The 27,256-nt window shown below is 44.7% G+C and overlaps 1 protein-coding gene across 1 annotated transcript; it reads right to left on the bottom strand.

Annotated features, from left to right (window-relative positions):
• Positions 1–1,657: 1,657 nt before the first annotated feature.
• Positions 1,658–23,431, bottom strand: LOC146197249 (monocarboxylate transporter 12-like). The gene is made up of 8 exons (XM_084597152.1): positions 23,236–23,431; positions 21,832–21,975; positions 19,430–19,490; positions 16,439–16,673; positions 11,469–11,737; positions 9,405–9,646; positions 6,154–6,261; positions 1,658–1,728 (listed from the first exon to the last, which is right to left on the bottom strand). Exons 1-8 carry the CDS (start codon positions 23,429–23,431, stop codon positions 1,658–1,660), a joined length of 1,326 nt encoding a protein of 441 aa, XP_084453278.1.
• Positions 23,432–27,256: the final 3,825 nt, after the last annotated feature.

Here is a 27,256-nt window from a genome sequence, read left to right as displayed (position 1 = left end):
GCGTGGCACTAACGACGGGCCAGTGACCATTGCCCTGCGACACGCAGTATGCCGACTACAACGACGTGTTGTTCACACTGCCGAGAGCCACTGCCACCACTTGACAATACTACGCATAAAAAAATGCTGTCACATGAAGGATTCGTCATATTTCAACAGTGCGTTGTGGCCAGTAGTTTCAATAAGTTACATAATTTACGTTCATTCAGTTTATGAAGATTTCTGTGAGTCCGTGCTAATTTATAAAATGCACTTCTTCGCACAAATGCGCAACATTACGGATGCGTAAGGTTACATTAACTTATATACGCGTAGTCCAGTGCTCTGCCTTCGGAGAAATTGAGCGAGATAGGGCAGCTTTTGGGTCAGGGCTGCACTCCTTCACGCAAGCTTACACTGCACGCGCCTAATCACCGACTCCTCACTTATTGTAGGCTTTTAGCTGTATGGACTATACGCTTCTGGCCAGAGATTCTTGTAAACGCTAGCAAAGGCATGTTCGAGGTTTGCAGTGCCTGGCATTCTCGTGTAGTAAAAACCGCTCCGTAAACGCTGCAAGAAAGAGCAACACATTGTTTTTCTGAACAACTCCACAACACGTGATCGGGTATATAGAAGGTAAGATAATTTTTCTTTTTATTTATAGGACACGGGCTCGCGAGAGCGAAAATCATAACACCGATCCACTTCGTGAAATTACTGCGCAACCCCTTCGGAATTTGTCGCATGTGTAACAGCGTTTATCCAACAGCTGCGCATAGCGTCGAATCACTTGTGAAACCCGTTTCAGTCGAGCTGTCGGCTTGCCAGGAAAGTTGCAGCAAAGCAGAGGTACAGTGTACTTACGTGCAGTTGGCCTCCATGTACCTCGGATGACAGTAAGCGAAAATATTAGAATAAATCTTACATAACTGACATAAACATGAACAAAAGCGGCAAAAATGCGATAGTAACGCAGAAAATAACGGAAATTTTCCTGCTGAAAAACCAAAAGTTCTACGGGGCAATAACCTCATAAAATCTCATCTAATCGCATAGACTCCCATACGATGCACATCATTATCATAAAATACCGTACATAATTTATGATAATGTACAAGAAACTATGCAACCTTAGGCAATTATATGCGACTTGTATGGGATTTCTTATGTGAATTGAGTGAGATTGTGTGAGAAAATGTGAGATTATTGGCTCATACAATATTTTCGTGCTCTGTGCACTCTAGAAAATTAGGAAGGCCGCGCACTTACGTTTCGGTCTTCTCATCCGTTGGCCCAGCGCTCGCCTAGATCGCTCATTTGAAAGAGATGTAGTACGCAGCTGTGTAATCCACGCCGTGCCAAATTACAAGTAGAGCGTGGAAAACAGCCTGTTTATTTCCGGCTCGTACAGCAAACTGCCGGTAGGAGCGACAGCGCTGTAGAGGACTTCGCTCGTGAACGAGAGTCCGCGTTTTTCGATACGCATAAAAACAAAGTAGAACCACAGCGGCGCGCGGCTTCCCGGTGGGTGTAATTTTAGACCATGTAGGGGTAAAAACAAAATGGCCACAATTGTGAGCGTGGCGTTACAGGCTCAGCCTTCGAAAGCCATGCTTCTGTGACGCCGCTTCCCTCTCCGAGGGCGGGTTTTGGTACAGAATTTCAGGACTCTGTCTCACACTGTTGCCAGGCGACAAGTTGCTTTGATTTTTGGTGTTTTTGTTTTTAATGAACGCCTGCATGCTATGGGAGCAACAAACTCCCCCTCACGCGTTAACCTCATATATCAGGCGCAGTCGAAAAGCAGTGAAATCGAGCTTCGCACCTGCTATCGTCAGCCGCCGAAACGTACTACCGAGAGCATTATCTTGGACTCAAAAACTGTTGCTTTGCGGCGTTAGCGGCAGTCCAAGCCACGCTTTCCGTCATTCGTGTTAAGTCTGTGGGCGCGCATACAGATAACATAGCGCCATTTCGGTAAATAAGTTCAACTTAGCTTTTTGTACAAAACATAATTGAACTTTACACCATTTATAGAATATAGTTCGGTACAGTAGGCAATCAAAAGTCTAAATCATTTTATCGTTATTTGAGTCTAATTTTAGCAGATCTGGTTTCGGTCACCGAGCAGATCGCCGGATTCTGTAAGCACGTTGCTAGTCGCGCCTTCGTGCAGGCCCTGACTCACTCTTTCCCTTCCACCAGAAATACGAACTAAGAAATTATTCTGTCAGGCCACTCAGAATAAGAACAAATTATGGCTCTCAAGCTACATTGTACCAGATAACCGCTCTTCTCAATTCTAGCAAAGAAATAAAAGATCTCATCCATAAATACAGAAACGAGCGCTTATTCAGAAAAAAAAGTAGCAGACATGCTTTCAGCAGAACCCTCATAAACTTATATTGATGAAAGCGTGTCTAATGAATCTTGAAAGTGTCTTTTAAACTTCTGCCAACTTATCTTTGACGTGCCTATGGTAATTTGCCTTTGTAATTCGTGTGTGTTCATTTCACATGTTCTATTACTGTTGCACATGTTACGCTGTGTTGCTGCACCAGGTGCACCAAGGGGGATGGGCCTCGTCAGGCTAGCATGCCTTTTGCCCTCCCCCTCAAGTATGTACACATACTTGAAATAAAGTTTTCTCTCTCTCTTGAAATAAACATTTTTCCTTCCTTCCTTTCCTTCCTTCCTATTTCCTTCTTTAGGCATAAGAGCCACATCTCCTAAACATTGACTGTCTTCCCATCTAGCTATATAAGCAGGAGCGGTCAAATTGCTTCCCACAATTGAAGTCGCAGTGAAGCCGCAGTGGAAAGGATGAGACGAGTTCCTGGTCAGTATTTTTTTTTTTTTAACGGTTCCTGTATCAAGTATGAAAAGCTGCTCTGCTATCATATTATAATGAAAAAGCTGTTGCGTCAGTGTGGTACAAAGCTAATCTTGTTAGAAAAAATCTTCCCGGCGTTGCTCACCGTAAATATTTGGACACAAGAGCGCCATGCGACTGCGTCAACTGAGTGTGCTATTCCTATACTTCGTCTCACAAGATATCTGCAGCACTGCGAAAGGCATATAGCAGCCCTTGCTAAAATTGTGCTCCTAAGTGCCTCTCGCCCGCTGCGCACTATAATAGAGAATTGTGCTCTTACTGTCAACCCCGAGAATTTGGGGGGCGAGAGGCGCGTAGGAGCACAATTGCCTATTGTAGTGCGTGTGACTCTGATTGAATCGGGGTGCCTCTGCTTTTCGCAGTGCTGCAAATATTTTGTGAGACGAAGTATAGGCCAAGCTTATTTCCAATTGTGCTCACGCTTCCTCTTGACAGCCATTGCCAGGAGGCCTAGGTGCTGGACAGGCGTGATTATTAATGAAAATGGCTGCTAAAACGGTAATTATCAAGTCGCCCTGATGAACTCAAAAGACGTGACGGTTGAAGTAAATGGTATTTAGAACGATAAGATGTCGTTCATAGGCTCTACGCATGACTGCTAGTGTAAAGGATCGTTATAAAGAAAAGGCTAATGTCGTTCTTAGACTCTTGACAAAAAAGACAATACCAATATAACAGCCAGATAGCCAGTCTCATCAAGCTTTTCGTGCGACGAGAACTAAACCATTATATTGGCTACGTCACATTGCTTTTTGCCTCCAGCACAGGCGGCAATACATCAACACTACTACTGGCGACCGGTTTCCTCATGGAGCTGCTTCACTCTAAAGTTGTATATCAGCGACAGAATAATTTTCCGTCTTAAATATTTACGTGTCAAGATCATACTTTCCAAGATAAATCATCATCATAAGCCGGATTATATACACTGCAAGGCGAAGGCCTCCCTCATACTCATCCAAGTACCTCGGTGTTGTGCTAGCTGTATCTACTTTACCCCTGCAAACTTGTTAACCTCATCTGCCCACCTAATTTTCTGTCGCCCCGTGCTATGCTTTCCGTCTCTTGAAATCCGATTGGATACCCTTAGCGACCATCGGTTATCCTTTTTTCGCACTACATGCCCTGCCCATGTCCATTTCTTATTCTTGATTTACACTAGAATGTCAGCAACGCGAGTTATTTCTCTGACACATTGTGCCCTTCAGGATACATATCTTAGCAAACCATGCCAGTTGATTCTGATTCAGGGTTTTACTTTCCCTTTATGCTCACTGTAAGTATGGGAATTCGATGATGTTTCGAATGGTCAAGCTACAGTCCTTCGTCGGAAGTAGTGCGCTGCCGCCATCAAGTTCTCCCTCAAGTCCTCTAGGGCAGCTTTCAATATTTATTTTTTTTTTTTATTAGGAAGTCGACCCCATCACCTAGCTCAATGTGATTACAACTATCCGTTTGATTGAAGTCTACACGACTTTGAAGAGTTTCCCAGATTGCTGCAGAACGTCTCTCTCCGGCAAGGTTTGGGCATGACTGGGAACCGGCCTGCAAACTGTTAGCTGTCGCGTTTATCCTTTTCGTGAGCTTACATGTTAATTGTTGTCCTTTTTTTTAACAGGTGCAAGACGTAAGGTTCTAGCGAGGATACCTTCAGGTAATGATCTTTCTACATTATAGAAAAATTAAAGAGAACGAATGAATAGAAAGAAAAAAAGTTGCCCCCCGAGCATGCCGGAAGCAATTTTTCGTGCGAGAGACTGTTGTCTTAAAAACCGCTCTTGGTTGTGGGAGATATCGAGTAGAGAGGTCAGGTGTCGGGCGTCGGTTTGTGCGATGGAAGAACAGTAAGATCGCTGTCTTAATTACAGATTGAAGGAGTGCGCCGCTTTCTTTGTTGCCAGTTACGAATCTCATTTCGCAGCACAATAAAATATTTGCGAGTGTTGCCCGCTCCTGAAGACGCGAAGGAGATTGGAAAGCGCCATGCAAAATTAAATCGGAAACGAATGTAGTAATTTTCAATCGATGATCGCCACAGTTGCGAACTGGTCAAGCAGAACAGAACTGAAAGTGCCACAGACGTATTTATTTTGTGATGCGTTGCACTTCGCGGTTTTGAGCCCAGCCTCGAAATCACTTTATCATAACTTTTGCTCTCTGCACGCCTAATTATGGTCTTTTTCAGCGCACAAACAGTTGGCAAAAGTATAAGGCAGCAGACGTTCAGGATGTCGTCCAGCGTACCACAAAACAGCCCTTGAAATCTTCCCCAAGTAACGTTTCTGTTTCTCAACCATTTGAACACCGTTAACATCAGCCGGTATCAGTGAGCCTAAGCGATCATCTCCACCTCCAGTTTTAATGCCTGGCATGATAAAATCTTGGGCTTCTCGACTACACGGCTTAGTGTCTTCCACTACGAGTGAATCAATCTGTGACTATCTAAATGGCATGCAAGCGACGGCAGCTATGCGAGCATTGGGGCTTATTGGCCATATGTGACTAGAGGTCAGCCCTTGAACGCCTCCGACACTAGAGTACTCGCGGTAACTTAACCTTCTAGCGCTAATCTGGCTGGAAATGGCTGGATAAATATATACCGCGTATTTTGACTGACCACCGTATCACCGTCCAGTGACACCGCAAACATTGCGTGGCGCAGGTACCCTGTCATTCCCGGCTTAAGCTACCGCGCTGAGTTAAAACTCGGCGGATGAAACAATTTCCCAATGTGAGTGCCAGTTTTTAGTTTCACTTAGCATAACAAAACATGCACCTAGAACAGTTCTCAAGTGTCGCCTAGAGACTGATTTTGTTTAGAAGTTCTCCACAGTGACATACGATTCAAGAAGCCACACCGATTCTGGGCCCCCGTTCTGACGGTAAGGAATACATGTCATTTTCTGCTCAGTTTGTTAGGATATAGGATATGCGACTTCACAGCATCGTTAAAGCTCTAACTGTTCCTTAAGGAATCACGACTTGGAGCACGCAAGAAAGCGAAGTTTTTTTCTGGAGACTTTCTCGGGCACTGGAGTCCTGGTCTACTGGTTGGACGTGCGGTTCACTTCCCACTGCGAGACACAGGCGTAGCAATCGCTGCCATGATTCACGAGCAGTCTGATTTTCTTTCATCATGACGTCATCACGACCACAGCGTTACTGTCTCAAGACTGCTGTTGATTACGAAGCACATACTGAGTCGGACTTCTTATCGGCGAGCTGGTTGATTTGAATCTGCTCTGGCTGCTGCTGGGCTTGAGATTTCGCTTCCCGCCACTTGAGGAAGCCCTCGACGGCCCAAAGAAGGCTCGTTGTCAGCGAAATGGCGGCCAACAGCACATACATGCCGTCGTACGAAGATCCTCTGTCCCTGTAATAACCTGGAAAGTGACAATGGTGAGCATGATGACAGTAACGGATCAAACATCAAGAATCCCAAATAAGTATAGTGCTGTATTCACGCCGCAACTTTTTAAAAATGTGCACTGTGCATGGAAAATTATTTGAACACTCAGAATGCCCACAAAATAAAGAGAGAGGGCCTAGCTCTGGTAATCACGTTTATACATGCGAAAGCATTATTTAGGTACTCATCCAGCAGTCTTTTTTTCACATTGTTTTCGCCCGTAACACCATCATCCCAATGATCATCGGGCACAGCGATGATGAATACTAAGTAGGTGGAGAATTAAGGCAGTTTGTACAGCACCGTACCGTGTCACGGTTGTACGAACCACGTGAGTTCCACGTGGTTGACGCAATCGCAATTGTTCCATAAGCAATGAGGACATAAACGGTGGGGTTGTTTGGAACGCAAGTTTTGTCATGCTATCCAAGCCAGCCCTCAGCAGTTGTCCAAGGTCAACGGACTATTGGCCATTAATGGAAAGCCACATATAATCTTATTAGGTTGAAGGAGTCTTAACTAGATTTGATTCATAATTAGTCTTATTGGCCTAATAATGTCAAATTAGGCACGGATAACTTTGCGAGGTCGCATGACTAGTGTATGGCAGTAACCGAACTACAGAGATCCTCTTCTCCCTCACCTACTCTATGAGTTTGTGCACATCGCTAACTAAACGACCAAGATCCACATTGAACACAACGCCACATAGAAAGCGTCCTCAACAGTACCCCCAGTGACCAGCAAGTGATCACAACAGTTGTCACCGTACCAGACTCCAAGGCGAAGAAAAAGAATTAATCGAACACGCCCTTGGCCATCCTTGTGGCACTATGGGACTGCATATGCAAATTGAGGGGCACAAAGAGATCAAAGCGAAACGAAAAAAAAAAAACATTTGCTGGGACTTAGCTTTAGTTAAGCCCGGGCGGTTGCGAAAGCAATAATAACTTGGCTACGCTATAGTTCCGTTGCCGTTCTTCTGTTTCCTGAACGCGTCGTTGCCGCCTAGTTGCATTCATACGTTCTTGACTGCTGAGTGAACACGTCGAAAAGCAGTCTTCACTGTTCAAAGCGTCCTTTACATTCCATTCTGAGTCGTCACCGGTTGTGGACGATTCGAGAGAAGCGCGATGCGCTCGTCTAGCTGCATCTTGAGCGCGCAGTCGAGCGAGACGCTGTTCCCGTTCTTCATCTGTCTCTGTAGCCCACTGTCGTTTCCTGGCTTCATCGAGAAGGTGTGACTTCTCTTTCTGTTTATCAGGATTCATAGCGAGTGCCTCAGCTGAGCAAGCGCGAGCATTTATATGCCCACCGTTTTCATCCTCCTCCTCTCAACTGCGAGAGGATGGATGGATGGATGGAATATAGGAGCGTCCCCTTTGAAAAGGGGTGGTAGCAGTAGCTATCATGCTCATTTTTCTCCCTATATCATAATTATTGATTTAGATTGGTTAACTAAACCACCATTCTATTTAATAAATTTTTGTTTCTACCATTACTAACATCATGTCACTTCTCTGCTTTTAAGCCACCAATCTTCCAGTCGTTTTTTGCTAGTTTCCACCACCGGTTTATTCACCCGGCCACTGTTATCTCTAAACCCAGAGCTTCAGGAACAGTGATTGCGCCTGTATCAACTTCCGGATGGATACCGTTACATTCGAGTATAATATGGTCAATTTTTTTCACTGGAGTTACCATATACAGCACATGCGTCATCTCCATTGTTAAATTTCTTTTTGTAGCTGCGTGTTCTAAGGCACCCTGATCTAGCCTCAAAAAGTAGGGCACTGCCTCTTGAGTTATCAAAGAAATCTTCCTTCCTGATCTGCATTTTCCACTTTCGGTATAATTCCACACTCTGTTTCTTTTCCATCGAATTTTTCCAATTTTTACCTTCTGTGTTTTTCACCTGTTGCTTAATGCTCTTTATTTCTCCGTCCTTGTGACTAGCATACTTACTAGTTAGTTTCCTAGTTCTTTTCCTCCATTGTGAGTCAACGCTTTTTAAGTACAGGTATTTAAATACTGCAGCTGCCCATCTGTTACTGTCCAATTTCCTCAGGCGTTCCTCATATAATATTTTACTCTGAGCTTCCCGTACTTCGAAAGATGCCCAACCCATGTCTCCCTGTACCGCCTCATTTGTGGTTTTGCCGTGGGCACCTAGTGCTAATCCTCCAACGGATCTCTGATTTATTTCTAATGTCGACTGTACCTCTGACTTTAGGCACAAAACCGCATTTCCGAAAGTAAGTCCGGGCACCATAATTCCTTTCCAAATACCCCTCAAAACCTCATACCTATTGTATCCCCACAATGCCTTATGAGAAGAGGTGACAGAGAAGATGTGACACCAAGGTGACACCAAGGTGACACCAAGAGAAGAGGTGACAGCAGCGCCTCCTCTCGGTAGCAGCGTGGCTCCAGCTGCAGCGCGCCGTGCCTACCGACCGCCGCCACCTGACGACTCGACTTGGTAGCCCATCTCTCTCAGCTGATATGACGTCACAGCTATCTGGGGTCATTAAAGGTCAAAAGTGCCTACCGACCGTGGCTACGCGAAGGGCTGAAAATGGGAGTAGTATTGCTTTCGCAATAAAATAACTTCATTGCACGATGGGATGTGACAAATCGGAGATAAAACAGCCACGTCGACAACGGTTTTCCTTCGCCACGAGTTTCTTAGCGACCACCATTGGCAATGACTACGCATACACATGTTTATTGCTGCCCTCGGCCCGTATACGGTGTGCCAAGAGGACCGATAGGTCTTTGGTGGACGGTATCAAGCAAACCAGAAAGGAATTAGTGTTTTTACACTCCACACAATGAAGCGCCGACAACTCAAAATCACCTCCAAGAACTTCATTGGCCGGCCTCCCTTAAGTCTCTTGCCGATTCCAGGGCCCTTGATTTCACACTTCACCTCGGCACAATCCGAATGGTTACCTTTATCTCTTGAGTAAGGGGTAGCTGTGATCCTGATACGGATATATTATTTCAATAGCCAAACCCCAATTTAGAAGATATAGAGGTGCAGCTTAGAGACTTTGTCTGGCTCTCCTTTCAAGAAACAATCGGAGTGAAACAACAAAAGAGTTGAGCACTTACCTATAACGAGGGGCCTTGGAAGAGCGGAGAGGCCGTTCATCAAGAAATAAATTCCTATAGCCATGGGGAGTTTCGTGAGGCCAAAATACTCCATCAGTAGGACGGAGAAGAGTATCATGATGCTTCCATTCGACAGGCCGAAGAGGACGCTAGCTGCTCCCAAAAGAGCCATGGAGCCCGCGTAGATGATGGCGATGAAAGATAGCGACATCAGGAAGAAGCCCATAACCATAATGTCCTGTCTGCAAAAAAATTGAGTCGATAAGAAAAAAAAAATACAGTTCCGGCCTTTCCTTCACTCTTTCTGGTCAAGTCTGTTTTGTTATTCTGAACAGCGTCCCATACCAATATTGCAATCGCAAAGCTAGGACTTCTTTAGTCAATCAAGCCAGCAGCTGAAATGCTTGATTAGAGCTGCAAGTTGATATCAGCATGTCGAGTTTGTTTTATTTTAATTCCGCTACAATATAACAATTCAGTATTCTTGAGATTCGGACCACAGTTTGCTGAAAGTTGAATGCGATTTTCAGTCCATGTGAATACAATAATGAGAAAGTGCGAGGGCCAAGAGTATCTATACTACGCTGTGAGGCGCTTATGCCGCTATCTTGCATGCACTGATGCAGACTGGCAGATTACACCTCTTCGTCAAGTTTCTTCTACTAGCATCCGTAACAGCGTAACTGTCAATACCCGAATAGAACCGCTAATGTTTTTCGGGCATTGACTACGTTTCAACTGTAACAAGCTGTCGGAAGAAGTGTCGTGCCCTGGCTTCCACAATGATTAAATCGTCATGCGTGTGAACTACACATGCGCAGTCCTCTGATTTCAACTGCAATGAATATTTATTCATTTCCAACCTAAATTTTGTCCTAATGAAGCATGCGCTGCTCATGACTGAACCAACGTGCGGTGAGTCACGATAAAGTAATCCGTTTATAAACAGAAAGGTGCAAAAAGGTTTCGTTGCACTGCCCTAAGAGTAACAACAGAATATGAGCCTATTTCTTATGTTACTTTCCACATAATCTTTTCCTTTTTTGATTTAGCCCCAGTTTTCAGGAGTTTAAATCCCTATACCTATTTGTCTCTGGTCCCATTTGCTTAATTCTTGGGCCGTTACATGCCCCTATGGCAGTTGTCCCATTCTGTGCTCACATTTAATACTCTAAACACGGTCTAACTTGTCCGTTAATTGCTGGTAAATCTACTTTTCGCGCTTACAAAGCGGAGTAGACTGTATGGGACATTTCGCCTCAGAGGGATACCACATATGTCACCAAAAAGATCCACATATTTTCTAGAGTACAAAGCGACAACAGCCAACAGATAAGTACGCAGAGAAGCAATCGGTAAAAGACCAAAACAGGCGAAGTACTGCAGCATATGCAAGACTTATATTGACGCGAGCTACTATAATGGTGTTTTCCATTTTTCTCAGTCGTTGTCACACGTTAATAAGACATTTAAAACCTCTTAGTCAACAATTTTCGCTGTGAGGTAACTGAAAAATGGCGAGATAAGGTTATAGAACCTTTGAGTCGTTGGACCCGTTCTTACCAATGCGTAGAAACCATTTGTAGTTTTAGTTCCTCCTTTACTTGCAACGTTTAATTTAAACTGCATGCCATATGAACCAGTGAGAAAAGTTTTCGACGACAATTAAATCGCTAATAGCAGTAAACTACGAGCCTCCCGAGAGCACAGATCTACGGATTTATTAATTGGCAGAGAGGAATTTAAGGATACGAAGAGGAGTTGGGTATATGAAGTAATGTCCCTGGAAATGTGCGCTTTTACAGAATTACTGAGTATGAGTGGCTGGAGGGATGAGCACAGCCAGTTGTACGAATATGCTGCGTTTCTTGCATTTTAGGCTTAGTACTAACGTAATAGTAGTTAGTGAAAGAGCAAAGAGCGATAAAAAGGGCAATATTGCACTTTTCAGGTGGCACGATAAGTTTCTTGACTTGTTCACTACAAGACTCGGCAAAATATTTGCCCTTTGCTTCAAACCCCATGAATTAAGCGAATCCAGACTGAAATTGACTGGTGCCTTACCTGTGGCAGAGCTTCTTGTCCGACAGAATTCCAGAGCAGACGCGTCCGACAAGCTCCCCACCACCGTAGCACGAGAGCAGGGTAGCGGCTTCCAGCTTGGACAGTCCCTTGCCCATGCCGTGGTCCACGATGGTTACGACGAACATGACTAGGCTGTACGCAAACACCACACCTGAGAGTATGACCACGTAGTAGATGGGCCGCCTCATGAAGCTCAGCTCCTCCCGCAGGGCAACCTTCTTGTCCGGAGCCTCCTCGACTTTGATAGCCTGGATGACACATCCAGAGGAAGGCAGATGTGAACTAGGCAGCATGACACCTCTGTGGCGCGAGTTCCTCGAAGCATGCACATATATTCTCTCGGTTGGCGGAAACATCTTACAATTGGATCTGCGCGGGAAGTACGCTTCAGAGTGAAGAACTGAACAGAACAGTAATAAAGTCAGTGATAAAGAAAGGCAGAACTTTTGCTATTACCTAACAGACTTCACCGGACGGTCTGTACAGGAATCAGATCGATTATATTCTTTGCCGGCAGAGATGGAGAAGGGCTATACAAGCAGTAAAAACAAGGCCTGGGGCCGATTGTGGCACCGATCATCAGCTTCTTGTTGCCAAAATTAAGCTTCGATTGAGGAAAACGCAGAAAACTAGAAGGACTTTCAGGTATGATCTGGATCAAATTCCATTAGAATATGCTGTGAAAGTGAGGAATCGATTTCAAGAATTAGATCTGGAAGACAGAGAGCCCGAAGAGATGTGGACTGATGTTCGTGATATAATACAAGAAGTTGCTACTAAGGTAGTTCCAGAGCAAAAGAAATGCAAGAAAGCAAAATGGTTATCTGAAGAGGCTTTGCAAATAGCTGAGGAAAGGAGGATGGCAAAAGTTATGGGGGAAAGAGAAAGATACAAGGTTCTCAATGCGGATTTTCAGAAAATAGCAAGGAGAGATAAGAATGCCTTCCTGAACATACAGTGCCAAGCAGTTGAGGACAACAGCCAATTAAGGAACACTGGAGCTCTGTATAAGACAATCAAAGATGTCAAAGGAAGCTTCTGTGCTAAGCTGGGTGTGATAAAGGACAAACAAGGCAAGGACCTCACTGAAGCCTCAGAGATAAAGAAGAGGTGGCAGGAATACACAGAAGAACTGTACAAGAAGGACCCGAATGTGCAAACCCAACATAAGACGGTTGTGATTACTGATCTCGAGCCGGGCATCCTGAAGAGTGAAGTTGAATGGGCCTTAGCCAGCCTTGCTAAGAACAAAGCTAGCGGAATTGATGGCATTCCAGCTGAGTTGCTTCAAAACCTCAACCATGACGCTGTTAACATTCTGCATACATTATGTCAGAAGATTTGGACAACCCTGCAGTGGCCACAGGATTGGAGAAGGTCAGTTTATGTCCCCATTCCAAAGAAAGGCAGTGCCAAAGATTGTTCCAACTACCGCACGATCGCGCTTATTTCGCATGCTAGCAAGGTGATGTTGAAAATCCTCCAAGGTAGGCTGCAGCAGTATGTGGATCGGGAGCTTCCGGATGTGCAAGCTGGGTTTCGCAAGGGCAGAGGAACTAGAGACCAAATTGCTAACCTTCGCTGGATCATGGAAAAAGCAAGAGAGTTCCAGAAACCCGTCTACTTCTGCTTTATTGATTATGCGAAAGCGTTTGACTGCGTAGATCACAGCAGATTGTGGCAAGCTCTCCAAGAGATGGGAGTTCCAATTCACCTCATTTGTCTCCTCAGGAACCTGTATGAAGGGCAAGAGGCCACAGTCAGAACTGGGCATGGTCTTACTGATTGGTTTCCGATCGAGAAAGGTGTGAGGCAAGGCTGCATACTGTCGCCCTGCCTGTTTAACCTATATGCAGAGTGCATCATGAGGAAGGCTGGTCTGGACGAGTCTTCAGCTGGAGTGAAGATTGCTGGAAAACGTATAAACAACCTTAGATATGCGGATGATACCACTTTAATGGCAGAAAGTGAAGTGGAACTCCAGAGACTTCTGATCCGCGTACAAGAAGAGAGTGAGAAGTTTGGGCTTAAACTGAACATTAAAAAGACAAAGATCATGGCGTCTTGCCCTATCAAGTCCTGGAGCATCAATGGACAAGAAGTGGAAGCTGTGACAGATTTTCTGTTCTTGGGCTCCAAGATTACCTCGGAAGGAGACTGCAGCCATGAAATTAGGAGACGCCTGCTTCTGGGAAAGAGAGCAATGGTGAGCCTTGACCGCCTAGTAAAGAGTAGAGACATTAGTCTGCCAACCAAGATCCGTATAACTCGTGCTATGGTCTTTCCAGTTGTGATGTATGGATGCGAGAGTTGGATTGTGAAAAAGGCTGACCGCCGAAGAATTGACGCGTTTTAATTGTGGTGCTGGCGAAAACTCTTGAGAGTTCCTTGGACTTCCAGAAGATCAAATCAGTCGATATTGTCGACCATAAACCCTGACTGCTCATTGGAGGGTCAAATTTTAAAGTTAAAGCTCAGCTACTTTGGTCATCTGATGAGAAGAGAGGAGTCGCTGGAGAAAGATTTGATGTTGGGAAAGGTTGAGGGTCGCCGGAGAAGGGGTAGGCAGCGAACGCGTTGGTTAGATGGCCTCCTCGAGGCACTGCAGATGAAGTTATGGGATGTTAGGAAGATAGTGAGAGACGGGAAAGCGTGGCGTGACATGGTCCATAGGGTCACGAAGAGTCGGACACGACTGAACGACTAAACTGAACTGAACAGAACTCAGTATTCTGAAGTTTTCGCGGCATGAATAGCTAAAACGCCGAGACGGGCATAGAATTTTATATCCGTTTTCAGCTTTATCGTAGATGCTAAGGTGTGTAATGTCATTGTACACGCATGTATACGTGTTAGCCGTATTTCCAAGTCCAAACGAGCATCTTGCTTGTACGGATGCGGACAAAATGCCATTGTAATTCACGCGCCGCTTTTCCATTGAGGCGGAAAGCAATGCGCCCGTGTGCAGTGAAATAATCAAATCAGTTAATTATTCTACTAAGTAGTCACTCAGTACATACTCGATTCACCTAAAGAATGTAGTGAATGCTGAAAGAAAATCTTCGACGAGCTTGACAAGCTAGCTCCTGGGCTCTATGTAAGAGCTACAAAGTCATAAGCGGAGTCCGAAAGTGTGTAAGAAACCGCTCCAAGCCAATCAGCGCTTTTATGTCAGTCTCCGCACGTTCAAGCCCGAGAAATGCCTTGCGTGGCTTCTGAAGGTATTAAGGTTCAAAAACACAAAAAGCACCGCTCAACAAGAACAGACAAATGATTCCAGCGCGCGTACGACTATCTAGTATTTTTTGATATCTGGAATGCAGAAAGAGCGCATACCTTGCTCTGTCGACGACTACATGTATAGAGCAGGCAGGCTTAGCATGGCACTTCGTTAAAATGTAGGCCGTGCTATAATTCTGCTTTTGTTGCCTTCTGAGCTTCAAGGTTACAAAGTCTCTTTTGAACATGACAGTGTTAAGGGCCTCGCTCTGCAAAAAATATGGAGTTGGCGTTGGCGTTGCGATCAAAAAATCACGAGCACATCCCTAGCAGGTGCTACATAGCAGGTGGCATTCCCAGGCACATATTGGTTGGCGGGTTCTGTGACGTCACGATACCACGCGACACCGGTTGAGTTGAGAGTAGCGGTGTCACATGGGGCTTCTGTGGCGCTTTTTAGTTGCCTATTACTTGTTATCCTCCGTTGCCTTCCTGTCACATACACAAGCTTTAATGTTGTCCTTTTCGTATTTGAGCATTGCTGCGCTTACTATACCACTTTCCACGGGTGTTCTTTTTCGGCTTACATGTGCGTCTCTCCGGTGCACATTGTTCTCAAAGTGGCCGCAGGTGTTATTCGAACACTGTATATTTGACACGTTTTTCAATGCTAGCATTTAGAGAGATCGATCCCCACTACTGCTAAAATGTATATATGTATATTTCTGCTTCGATAATATCTGTGAGCCTCAAGGCAGCCAGTTCCTTTGAAAAGCGATAAAGCGACTCTTACTTTTCTGCGGGCGTGTGAGCAATTTCATACGCGCCAGAACTAGCAGAAATTCAAAACATCTGACCACCAAAATGCGTTAAACGAGAAGAATTAATTAGTAATAAAGTAGATAAATAAATAATTGCTTATGCATTTGAGTAATTAATAATTAGGTCATTAATGAATTACTTATAATTCAACAATTGGTAATTAATTGTTTCATTATTGTAATTGGTCATTGATTGACATATGGCAATATAAGGCACACATTCCCGCGTACCGTGGTGGTGCTCTGTGATTGGTGGAGACCTCTATGACGTCTTCCCGCCTCGGCCAATCAGAGAGCCGCAAAAGCGGGACACATTTTGTCCACGACAGCATGAGCCATTAAAGGCTTTCGCCTTAAAAATCTGGTGTGCTGACCATGGCATTCATACTCGAATAAAATAAACACTGCAACCCTACAATAGAGAGTATAATATAAGTATGAAAGGGCTGAAACTGAACCTCGTTGCAATGCACGCGCACAACTAGAGCTTAGCGCTACCGCCGAACAGCAACAGGGTGAGCAAATTCGACGTTGGTAATGGCTTGTACATGGGCCCACGATATTTCATTTAGGTTCTCTGTTGTGTTCTCCGCTTCGCGCCTTGTTCTCCATTTGTTGTCCTAAAAGTCACCGGCCGTAAGCCGACAACGAAGGTTGAAAGCACCATGTTTAAAATGCTTTGTTTCGCTGCGCTCATAACAGCATCACGTAGCGCCGTACGAGGACACCAAAAAAAAAAAAAAAAAAAAAAAAAAACATCCAAAGCAACCATCCCTAGCTATTTCAGTGTTGTTCAAATGCATGCAGCCGCCGCCAGTACGCTCTCGTGCTCAGTGCGTGCGCGTACTTCTTCCTCAGCCATCATGGATGGCTTCCGAAGGAATCATGAGTTTCAAAAGGGGTACCTGCCTGTTTGAGAGGCTCCTTCTCGTTGGCAGCGCTCTCCACTACGCTCTTCTTGTGACCATCGCTCGGTTTCATGATGAGCAGCGAGCCGGCCAGAGCGTTGAGCGCCAGGCCTCCCACGATGAGCAGGGTGCCTCGAAGCCCGTACTTGTCATTCATGTAGACCAGCAGGGACGGGAAGATGAAGGAGGCCAGCGTGCCTCCCGCGTAGCTGATGCCGCTGCCTGAGGCCCGGTACCTCTCGAGTCACACATGGGGAGGAGCAACTGAAGGCGTTACGCACGCTCTCATGAACTTATGACCGCTATTACATAATAATCGATGCGGCGGCGGCTAAGCTCAAATACATAGCAGCATCTGGCCATATGAACAGCACGAAGTTCAAAACGGTGTCGACTTGCTAGTCCCCATCGGTCCAGTGCGCATGCGCATTAAACAGTTGACTTCTCAGGTGTACAGTAATTATGGAATGTGCAATGTTGGAATATTGTTTACGTATAGATTAACAGGGCAAATAATAGTACTGAATCGTCAACTATATTTTTCATCCGCACGAATTCATTTTCAGCATTTTATGTAGTAGCCGATTAACCAGCGATACGCAGGCGTATGGTAATGTTCCGAAAGCTTATTTACTCTACTACGTACAAATCGCTGACGTGCGCATTGGAGTACGAGGGAAAACAAAAAGAAAGTCAACATCACGGCAAAACAAAATCGTGAACGTAGTCGAGTAGGCCCAGGAGTAATTCAGTTGAAACACACTCTTCGCAGAGATGCACAGTGCGTGAAAAATGCTGGTGATATGCACATTTCTCAAGTGTTAGATAAAAAACTTGGCTCTGGTTTAGCTCTGGTTAAACCGGGTTTAATTGCATTAGCAATACTTGGGTCTCTCGTTTCACATGGGACCTGCCAGGACCCTGGCAATCGCGTTGTCTCTATAGGTCACTAAAGCACGTTCGCACGCTATCGCCTCATGTACCCTGTATATGAGGCGATAGCTGTATATTCTTGTACGTTGTTGTTTTTTATTCGCAAATAAACTATTTCAACTTCAACTTCAACACTACCTACGTCTACGCTATCGCCTCATACCCTTAAAGCGGAGCTAAGGTGTCATCACTAATTGTTTTTTTTTAAATATCATTCAGAAAAAGTATTCTGAAGAATGCACGTGCGACTCGGTTATAGAGGATTCCAGGCTATCAGCTTTTTTAATACTGGCACTGCTGTGAGGATCGTATATTGTTGTTGTTGTTGTTGTTGTTGTTGTGGCTGTAGGAAAAAGGAACAGAAAATTCACAGGCCTGCTACTGACTCTGTAGCTGAGCCACCTCCGCTGCCTCGTGCAGACAGAAGAGAAAATAGAGAAGAAAGAAAAGGAAAAGGGAGAGAAACACGCGCGCCGCAACAACAGCCGTCGTCCACCACCGAAGCGGTGGCGGGTGCAATGACGGCCTTCAACAGATAAAAATTCGGTAACAGGCAAGCCCCCGCCGTAAGCGGCGGTGACCTACCTCCCCATCAGGGGAGTTTGAATCTAAAATAAAATGTGTTGCATGATCGTGAATTTCTCCAAGTTTCTTTATAGAATTTCCAAAGCTGGATTACGCACAGTCGTGGTGCATTCTAAAATCCAGCGTCCGTTAGAGATGAAGATAACAATTCTTTCACGTCACTGGACACGTTAGGAAATATTCTTTTAATAACTTTTAATACACGACCAGCTTTCAGGACTATATAACCAGCACCCTTTTTCCAGGCTAAATTGTTGGAAAAATGAACACCTAAACATTTAGCATCCTGATGTGTGGCTATTTGATGATTAATTATCAAGTGCATATTACAGATGGAAGCTTTTTATTGATTAAAACGTATGTAAAAAAAAAAGAAAAAAATATTTATGCGAAAGAGCATGTTCTTTCCTCTACAAAAACAGAAACACATTTTACTTGGCGCGTCCGGAAAGAAAAACGCTTGTAAAAACAAAACGTTATACACAAATTACGCGTATCAAAAGGCTTGTGTGCAAGAGCTGACAATACGTCTGACTATAACGATGACAATGTAAAGAAGCAAACCTAAAAATGAACGATACATTTAAAAGGTGGGAACACATAAAACGTTTATAAAAGCCTTGGAACACATCGAGATACCTTGTGGAAAATGCAGAAAAGAGTGAAAATATGGAGAAAATGCGGTTAAAGTGTGCCAACAAACAAAAGCACCTAAATATATATGATGAAATGTCACGTGAGAGGTGGTGCCATGAATTATTTAAGATCTTGAAGGAAAGAATGAAGATGGCGTCAAAACACGTGCAAGTTGTGGCGGCATGCAACTTGGGAGTGGTGAAGGAGGCGACGTTCATAAATAGCAGCCATAAGCTGTTAAAACTCAAATTAAATTACAGGGGTAAGACTACGAACACAGGTTGCAAATAAGAGCTGCCTCTACTTTTTTCGCGAGTGAGCCGCACACTATTTTTTGTCAACATTTTGTCCTCTAAATAATTTCGAATGCCAGTGACGACAAGAGAAATGCAGTCACGACAGTGAACGGCCGTATCACTCGATTTTGATGCTTCACGTCGGAATTGTGCTGTGGCAATTGTTTTGTTAATACATCGGCCATTATGGCCTACGTGCTGTTTGAAACAAGACAGGGGAATAAAATAGATGGCCGCCGTGGTACATGCACTGGCATTCAGGTATTCAGACCTCGGTGCACGCGATGTATATACCCCTTCCTTTCCTGCTGGTTCACTTTCGACTATGCTGCGAAAACAGTTTGCGTACTTGCTACAAAAAACAACCCCAATGTCTTGTTGGTTCCTTACGTCGCCATTCTATTCTGCACCCTTTTTTCCCCGGAGTTGCATCCTTGCACGTCACAAATATTACCGCGTCACGTGATTACCGGACAACGTGTGCATATCTGCTCGAGCAGAACTATATCGTTGTGCAGCATGCCAGCTGAACTTGTACTTACTTTTTGAAATATATGTTGATTGCCAGCATATTGGAGGGGAAGATCATGCCTTGTCCAATGGCTGTCGCAGAGAGATCGAGAGAGAAGAATCAGTCATTGTTAGAAAACAGAGAGGCCTATTTTAATCTTGCTCAACCCTTAACATTAAACAACGCGGCAGCGGCAGGGCACAGTGAAAAACACGTGTACTGCCGCTCCTGCGCTGTACAAGCGTACTGCCCACACGCTGCATCCCTTCGCTAAGCCACCACAACTAGCCTAAAGTGCCACCTTTTATTCAATGTTAAACGCATGCAAAATGATAAGTAATTAATCGCGAACAAAAGCAAACAAAGCGATGAAAAGGATCAAATTGTGGCAATAAAAAACATAGAAAACTATAAAAAAACAAGCTGAGCTCGTATAATGAAGTGTGATATATAATATAATAGACAAATGTGACCGAAGTGCCAAGTGATGTAATCTGAAGATTCGCTGTAATGCCGCAGCGTAATAATGCATGTAAAAGCGTTCCTAAATGTTCGATGAGTATGTGATCCAGATGAGTAATGGGGGCAAGAGAGGAGCTGCGAATGCTCCAGCTGGGATCACACGTTCAAAAGGAACCTGGGAGTAAATGTACGTATCCACCACCTCCACTATTTCGAGAACTGCCACATAGCTTGCATCGATGTCGCGATGAGCCCTCTTTCCTCTGCTTCGTTCACTATGGGGCAGCTACCCCTGACGTCATAGCATAAGTTCCTTGCCTAAATGGGTGGCGCAATCTTCTTTGCAAGGCACCGTCACGAGAAGAAAAAAAAATAAAAGCATGTTCACGCACTCCACGTCGTATGTCGCTGCGGATGGTGTACTCTTAGGGTGCCTCAATGTAGCGCGCCGCGGCACCCTATGTACTCTCTCCATAAATGCGAGGAATAGGCAAAAAGGGTTTGCGAATCAAACACGGATAAAAATGTAGCAGCAGATCATTTGAATTGCTTTGCCGTCTGAACTAGCCGGTATCAAAATATAGAAGACATTAGCTTATTGAAATCACTTTCACTTATTAGCATGTTCACGGAAGATGGCAAGAACTAAAATCTTAATTAATAATTACGCATCGATAAATTAATACCAGCCAAAATTCGTTTAGAAGCAGTTCACATACATCTCGCCATTGCACGTGGCCCCAGCTGGCAAGTGGTTATATTACGGCCGTTTGCAATGTCTGTTATCCGCAAGGTTTCAGGTGACGATGCAAGCTATATGCAAGCTTAGAAAACAGAGCCACACAGGAGTATTGACGACACGTTGCTAAGCAAACGCAGACATCTGCCCTTTCTGCCTATTTCGACAGCGTTCCCATGCCCGTCGCAGTAATCGGTCCAGAAGCAGCAAGCCTAGGAGATGCATGAGGTGTACTTTGTAACGAGGTGAAGTTCGTTGAAGGCAATACACAACTTTTGATACTTGCACCAGACGTAGGAATGGTATACGCAATGGCTATAATAAAGCTGAGTTTGTGGACATGGGATCAATCCTGGAAACAGCGGCCGCTTTTCTGTAGAGGCAAAGCGCAACGCGCTCAAGAACTGTGCGATTTCAGCGCCCCTTAAAAAGCTTCAAACGATTGAAATTATACACAGCCCTCCACTAAGACAAATTTAAAACCTGAGTCGTTTGGAACGTTAACTCAATAAACCAAACCGAACCATAACATTGAGATTACCGGAATAGTGGAATAAAGCTAGCTTTATTTTAACCCATAAGGGAGAAGACGAAAAGTCTAGAAAAATTACTGACCGATCAGTTTACTGTACCGTAGCCTACAAGGTATTTACAAAGGTAATCGCTAGCATAACCCGGCCAACCTTACACTTCAATAAACCAAAGAGTCAGGAAGTTTTTTTATTAGACCTACTTGAGACTATAGCATATTCAAACTGCCCTTGTGTGGGTTAGTATGTTTAGCTACAGAGCCGGGATACTCGAGTTCGATCCCGGCCGCAGCGCCCGTTTTCAGACAGAGGCTAAAAGCGAGCCGTCCGTGTACTTTGCGATGTGAGGGCACTTCAAAGGACCCCAGCAGATAGCCTAAATTATCCTGAGCCCTTTACTACAGCGTCCCTTATAGACTGAACCTGGGCTAGGCCCTTAGTTCGATAGATGCTGGTTGAACGCTAGCAGAAGATTTATATCGCAAGATTTAGTATCACAAGCCGAAGATACATATGTGGACGAGTAGCCTCGTCTGGAGGCTTTAACATGTCTGTACAAGAAGCTTTAAAAAAGTGTATATATTATTGCTTGCCACAGCAGCTACTGTGTGCACAGGCTAATTTCATCACACTGCGTTTGGGTGATATTCTACTTCTTTACTTGCGGCACCTTTCAAATGCGAAAAGTACGGGATTACTTACACGTAACGATTCCTATACAAAGCGTGATTCCGATGACGCCGTAGAAAGCCACGCTGAGCAAGATTCCGGTCGCCGCGAAACTGCTACCCAGAAGGGAGACGGTCCGCAATGGCAGTTTTCGTAACAGGATTCCGGCTAGGACGCCTGCAGAAGCCAGTTTTTGAATTAGCAGAGCTCGTGTGGGCACTTAAGAAAGTATGAATTGTATTGAATTGTGAAAAATTTGTTTAAGCAATGTGCGCTTTGTCCACTTGATGAATGCAAAGTGGTTATTCGGAGCGTTAGACAGAGCGTTCATCGACACTGTTGGCATTACAGAAGAGATAGTCATGATGCCCTTTATTTGGTTGTTCATTAACGAACGCGTGCTCTCCAAGTCAGATTATCTGCCTCAAGTGCAGTCTTAATGCTTTATTCAACACCTTCACCTCTGGGGCTGTTTCCATAAAGCACAGCGAGATAAACGAGGACGTCTGTACATCTGTCTCATCTCACATTGCGCACACGGCGCCAACATGCGGCCAGTAGGATCGTGCACTGCGCTGGCACAACTCAATGCGTGGCATTGCGGTAGTGCACTGCAGTGACCCCATTCATCCGTTAACTAATGGTGACCAATTATAAGCCACGTAAAATTACGCCGACGGCCCCGAACCCGGAAGTGTGCCTTTAGCAGCTGTACCTGCAAAGTAGTTTAGCGATGACTATAGAGCAATTTAAACGCATGCAAGAAGCCCAAAACGGCTTCAGCAAGCGCGTCAAGCGATAATCTAAAGATGCACGCGAAATGCGTTGTTTAATGAATCCAACTGAAACATTGGATGGCATGTCAACCATTTCCGCAGCTGGAGTGGGAAGGTTAGTTCCCAAAGAGTTTAGCTTACTTTCGTTGAAAATAGCAAAGTTTTTGTCGTGTGCGGAGGCAATTTAAGGTCATTTTGCGCCCGTGTCATGTAATATATGAACCTACATATATATGAAACATATAAAAAATGAACTGTTACACAAAATATTACATTAGACAAACTGTTAACAATATGGCACTAATAAGTTGATTTTCTTTGAAAATAGAGTGTAGAGGTCATCAAAGTGACCCTAACTTCGAAACTGGGCAATGAAGTGGTATAATTTTTACAACCTACTTTTACAACCTAAAATATATGTTTTAAGCATAGAAAGTAAAACAAAAAAGACATTTGTGCGACCATTGTCATTCCGGAAAAATATTTTAAAGCTGACCTTCCAATGCACTCTTTTCAAAAGTAAGATAGCCCTGCTGCTCTCGATGCTTAACACGAAGGTTCACACACGGTGCCAGTAGTAGTAAAGAAAAACAAATGTGCTCTTTTGTATCGCTCAGAGTGTAACGCGGTAGCGGCACTGTACGAGCCATAAGGTGCTTGCCGAATATGTTGGAGACGGCGCCCAGAAGACTGAAGGGCCATGATGCTGCCTCCCGAGTGGCACCCATCTCGGAGATCATAGTGACGAAGACGATGCCACCGCAGCGGTTCACGATCACAGTCCAGAAGAGGCACCAGCTGCAAGCCACAGCCACCAGCACACTGCGCCGGCTGTCCTGGTAAGGCTCCGAGGTCATCTTTCTCTATCCCACAAAGACCGTGGCGCTACGTTAAAATACCGACGAATATACGTACTTATGAGGCTGAGGTTAAAGCAGCCTTGGACGACCTGCATAAAGAGAGTGAGAAAATTAAACTACCAAGTTGAGAGAACGAGGCCCTGATCGAAGAAGTCAATTTCTGAAGACCTTCACCTAAAAACACGTGCAGGCCAAGCACGACGCAAACATTTTCCTACTCTATGGAGTAACAAAAAATTTGAAGTTACGAACATCCGTGGTGTGAAATTGAAATGATTAACTATTTAATCCACCGCATTCCGCCAGAATCCCCCCAACGCTATGCAATCCGCCAGAATCCCCTTAATGCTATGCAATCTGCCAGAATCCACTCTTGATTCACCGTAGTCCACCTTGCTCTAAATTAATGCAATAAAATTCAATTTTAATCTACCACATTCACCCCAATTCAACTTTCTTCGTTGTTCTTGGAGTAATATTCGTGCCTATCAGATTCTCGCATTTTTTTATGAATTGCACACTTCACGCAAAAAAAAAAAAGAAATATTGTTCTTGCAATATTTCTTGAAGAAAACTGCGATTAACGAGTAAGCGAATGAAGCTCATCTGCGATTGGCCCGCTATTCTTACTTAGAGCTAGAAATGAAATGTGTAGTGCCCGCTCTCTTTGCGGGTGTATTTCTTTAAAGGCTTTAAGTTTTATAAAATAATGATAATAATAATAATAGGAATAGAAAGGTGCAGTATCTGTCACACTTGTTTCTGTGGGCACCTGACCCGCGCCGTGAGGGAAGGGAGTAAGGCCCTTATGCACATTTGGAGACGCTATCTGGAGAACCTATCTGCACTTTCTGAGCTATCCAGTGCGGTCATGTGCTCGGCGCCGAGGCTATTTTCGCAGATGAGCTACTTTCTAAGCGCGATATAATTAATGGCAGTTGATGCATTCACGGCAAATAGACCCGCACTGAGAATGGACTGGCATCGCACATTGTACGGGTATCTTGAATTTCGCCTCCATGGACTGATTGCGCGCGGCCACCATTGCCATCATCCAATCCGCCTTTTTGTACGAGTGGTAGCGCTCCTTAACCACTGAGCCGCTCTGACGGGTAGAAAAAAAGCGCTGAGCGTCTCGTAGGCACCAAATTTAAACCACTATTAATGAACTTGTTCCAAGGCCAGAGGTACTTCCTTATTTACAGCCCAGATATTCCGACAGGAAAAATTTAGCGGCATCAAAAATCTCTTGACGAACGAAGATTCCGCTGAACAGATAACAACCTTTGTGATCTTGCAAAAATAGGTAGATGCGAATTTTGTTAGACCTGAAAAAATCCGAGCTGTATGCTGGGCCGCTTTCGGTGGATATTTGTGGAGCCAGAGTTGTGCATCACAATTCCGCCCTTAATTTCTTGCTTTTTTTTTTTGACAAATACAGTGAATTTGGTTTTCTAGTGCGACGCTTCTCCTTTGAAGGAATGAGGCCACTCTAGACTCCCTGCTTTTTTCAATTTCGCCCCTGTAATGTTGGTAAAACAAGGCCTCATCCGAGGCCCAATTAGGACGGAAATTCTGCGCGATAACCTTAAGATGTTGTGAGCTGTGACAGTTTATGTGGAGTATGCGTGGAGGCTTTTCTTCCACCAAATTCAAGGCTTTGTTCTGCAGTGTGGCCAATAAAATCAGGGAGTGGAGTAGGATGAGCGCTTATCTCAATATGTGAAACTGCTCACGAACTGTATGTACCAATGAAGTGACTTTATAGCATGAGAAAGCGGCGATAACTCCATCGAATACCACCGCCCCGCCTCGCATGCTTCAGGAAAGCATCAGCAAGTATCTGCGACCCATCCATCTTATAGCACGCCCTATTCCGGCTACTCAAAATTCTTATCTCTTCATTTCCTGTTATACAGAATACAGGCGGCGGGAGATATTCAGTGGCGTCCAATCAAAAGTATGAGGCTACTTCCTTTCCCCAAAACCTAATTTAAATAAAAGATATGAAAAAACCGCGGATGGAGTGAAAAGCGGTTGCTAAAGAGGAAATCGCTGGAACGCTCACAGTGTTCGCTGTATCACTAGGTCTAAGCCATGCTTAAATGCCAACAACTTTTTTTAAGTGCCAGCCACACGATGTAATGGCATTCTTGCTGCCTAAGTTCCCACTTATTATGACGATTACTTAATCGGCTACCTGAATGTGATATCACTCTCCAAGAAAATCTACTCTGTCATATATTCTTAGTCTGCATCGCTGTTAAACGACTAAAATTCATAATTTTCATAAGCAAACAGTCTTAAAGGACAACTCCGGTGGTTTTTCCATCATTTTGTGTTTTTGGTTTAATTACATTCCTCGGCATGCCCTGACTCCAACACAAAAAATCGTTTTTCGAAATTCCAATTAGAAGAATTCTTTTAAAAGAAAAAAACAACAAATCGAAACCGAAACTGCTTTCACGGCCAGAAACGACGTCCCACTTGACGAAATGGTGACGTCACACTCAGTATTAGAAAAACACTCGTACGTGTGTTGGATGGTGAAAATAAAATATGGAAATCATGACGCATTGCATAAAATGTCTGAGGTAGTTCAATAAAGCCTCACAATTTCATAATCATGTGGGAAGTGGACAGTAACACCGGTGTACTGTTTGTGGCGTCAGAAACTCAGTGTTGCCGGCAGAAATAGTCCCAACTTAAGCCATGAAAACAGCATATTTTAGAGTCGTGTTGCGCGCGAGCGGATTATCGTATGGCGCCTAAATTTTGTAGAATGCGTCAGGACGGAGAGGACAATCTACAGTAAAGAACGACAGGCATCTCAAGTCTGCTCCCCCATACAACATAAAAGCGCGTGTGCCAGCGCCGCAGAAACCACGTCTCGCCGTCCGTGTTTAACTGTCCAGACAGATACTTCCAGACGACGAGGCGCAGCCTCTGCAAGACTGGGTACATTGCATGGGCGGGAGTGCGGCGCGCCTCAGCGAGGCACCTGCGACGCCACAACACAAACAGAACCACAGTGCACACAGGGTGTTCAAAAGGGTTGCGCCGGCGCCTGACGCTGGAGTTCAAGCGTACGTTAAACATCCTATACGCGAGCCGCCACATTGTTCTCGCCACTACGCATTCGAAGAAAACATGCGAGAGGCTCTCAGGAGCACCGCTGTTGGCACACTAGTCATTAGGTATACAATACCCCATCTGGCAAGGCGCTATCTCGTGGGAAGGACGCCCCAGCGCCTAAGCCAGTCAAAATCTCCCACTTCATTTGGCAACTGACAAGCTGCCCACGCTCGCCATTTGGGGACAGCGGTCTCTCGTTGCGTTCAGGCCAATTTCAGGAAAGAAGCGCTGAAGTGCAAAAAAAAAAAAAAACATTGCGATTTTGTTTTTCTTTCCTGCTGCTCTCAGTGCAAGGAGCGGTACAAGAGAGATTCAGCATCGGTGTTTACTAGCAGCTAATGCGTTGCGCTTATTATTTGGACGCAGGTATAGAGAAGCAGGCACAAAAACAAGGTAAAGACGCGCAGTGACTCATTAACAAAGGGCGATTCCTAGTAGCTCCAGGACGAATGAAGCGGCTGGGTTAAAGCCAAAAGGACGCTCAGTTGTGGATGTGTCCGGAAGTGACCGGAAAGTCCGATGTTGCAAGGAGATGTATCACATAGCAACATGGAATGTAAGATCTATGACGCAAGGTAAACTGGACATCGTCAAGCGAGAAATGGACAGATTGAACATTGATATCTTGGGTATCAGCGAGCTCAAGTGGACCGGAATGGGAGAATTTAACTCCGGCGACCATTATGT

Source organism: Amblyomma maculatum, chromosome 3 (assembly GCF_055883805.1).
Source record: "Amblyomma maculatum isolate TAMU_Amacu chromosome 3, ASM5588380v1, whole genome shotgun sequence".
In the NCBI taxonomy this organism is placed as follows: domain Eukaryota; kingdom Metazoa; phylum Arthropoda; class Arachnida; order Ixodida; family Ixodidae; genus Amblyomma; species Amblyomma maculatum.
Note: the sequence above shows the minus strand (reverse complement) of the source record. Positions and strands in the feature narration are given on the sequence as shown.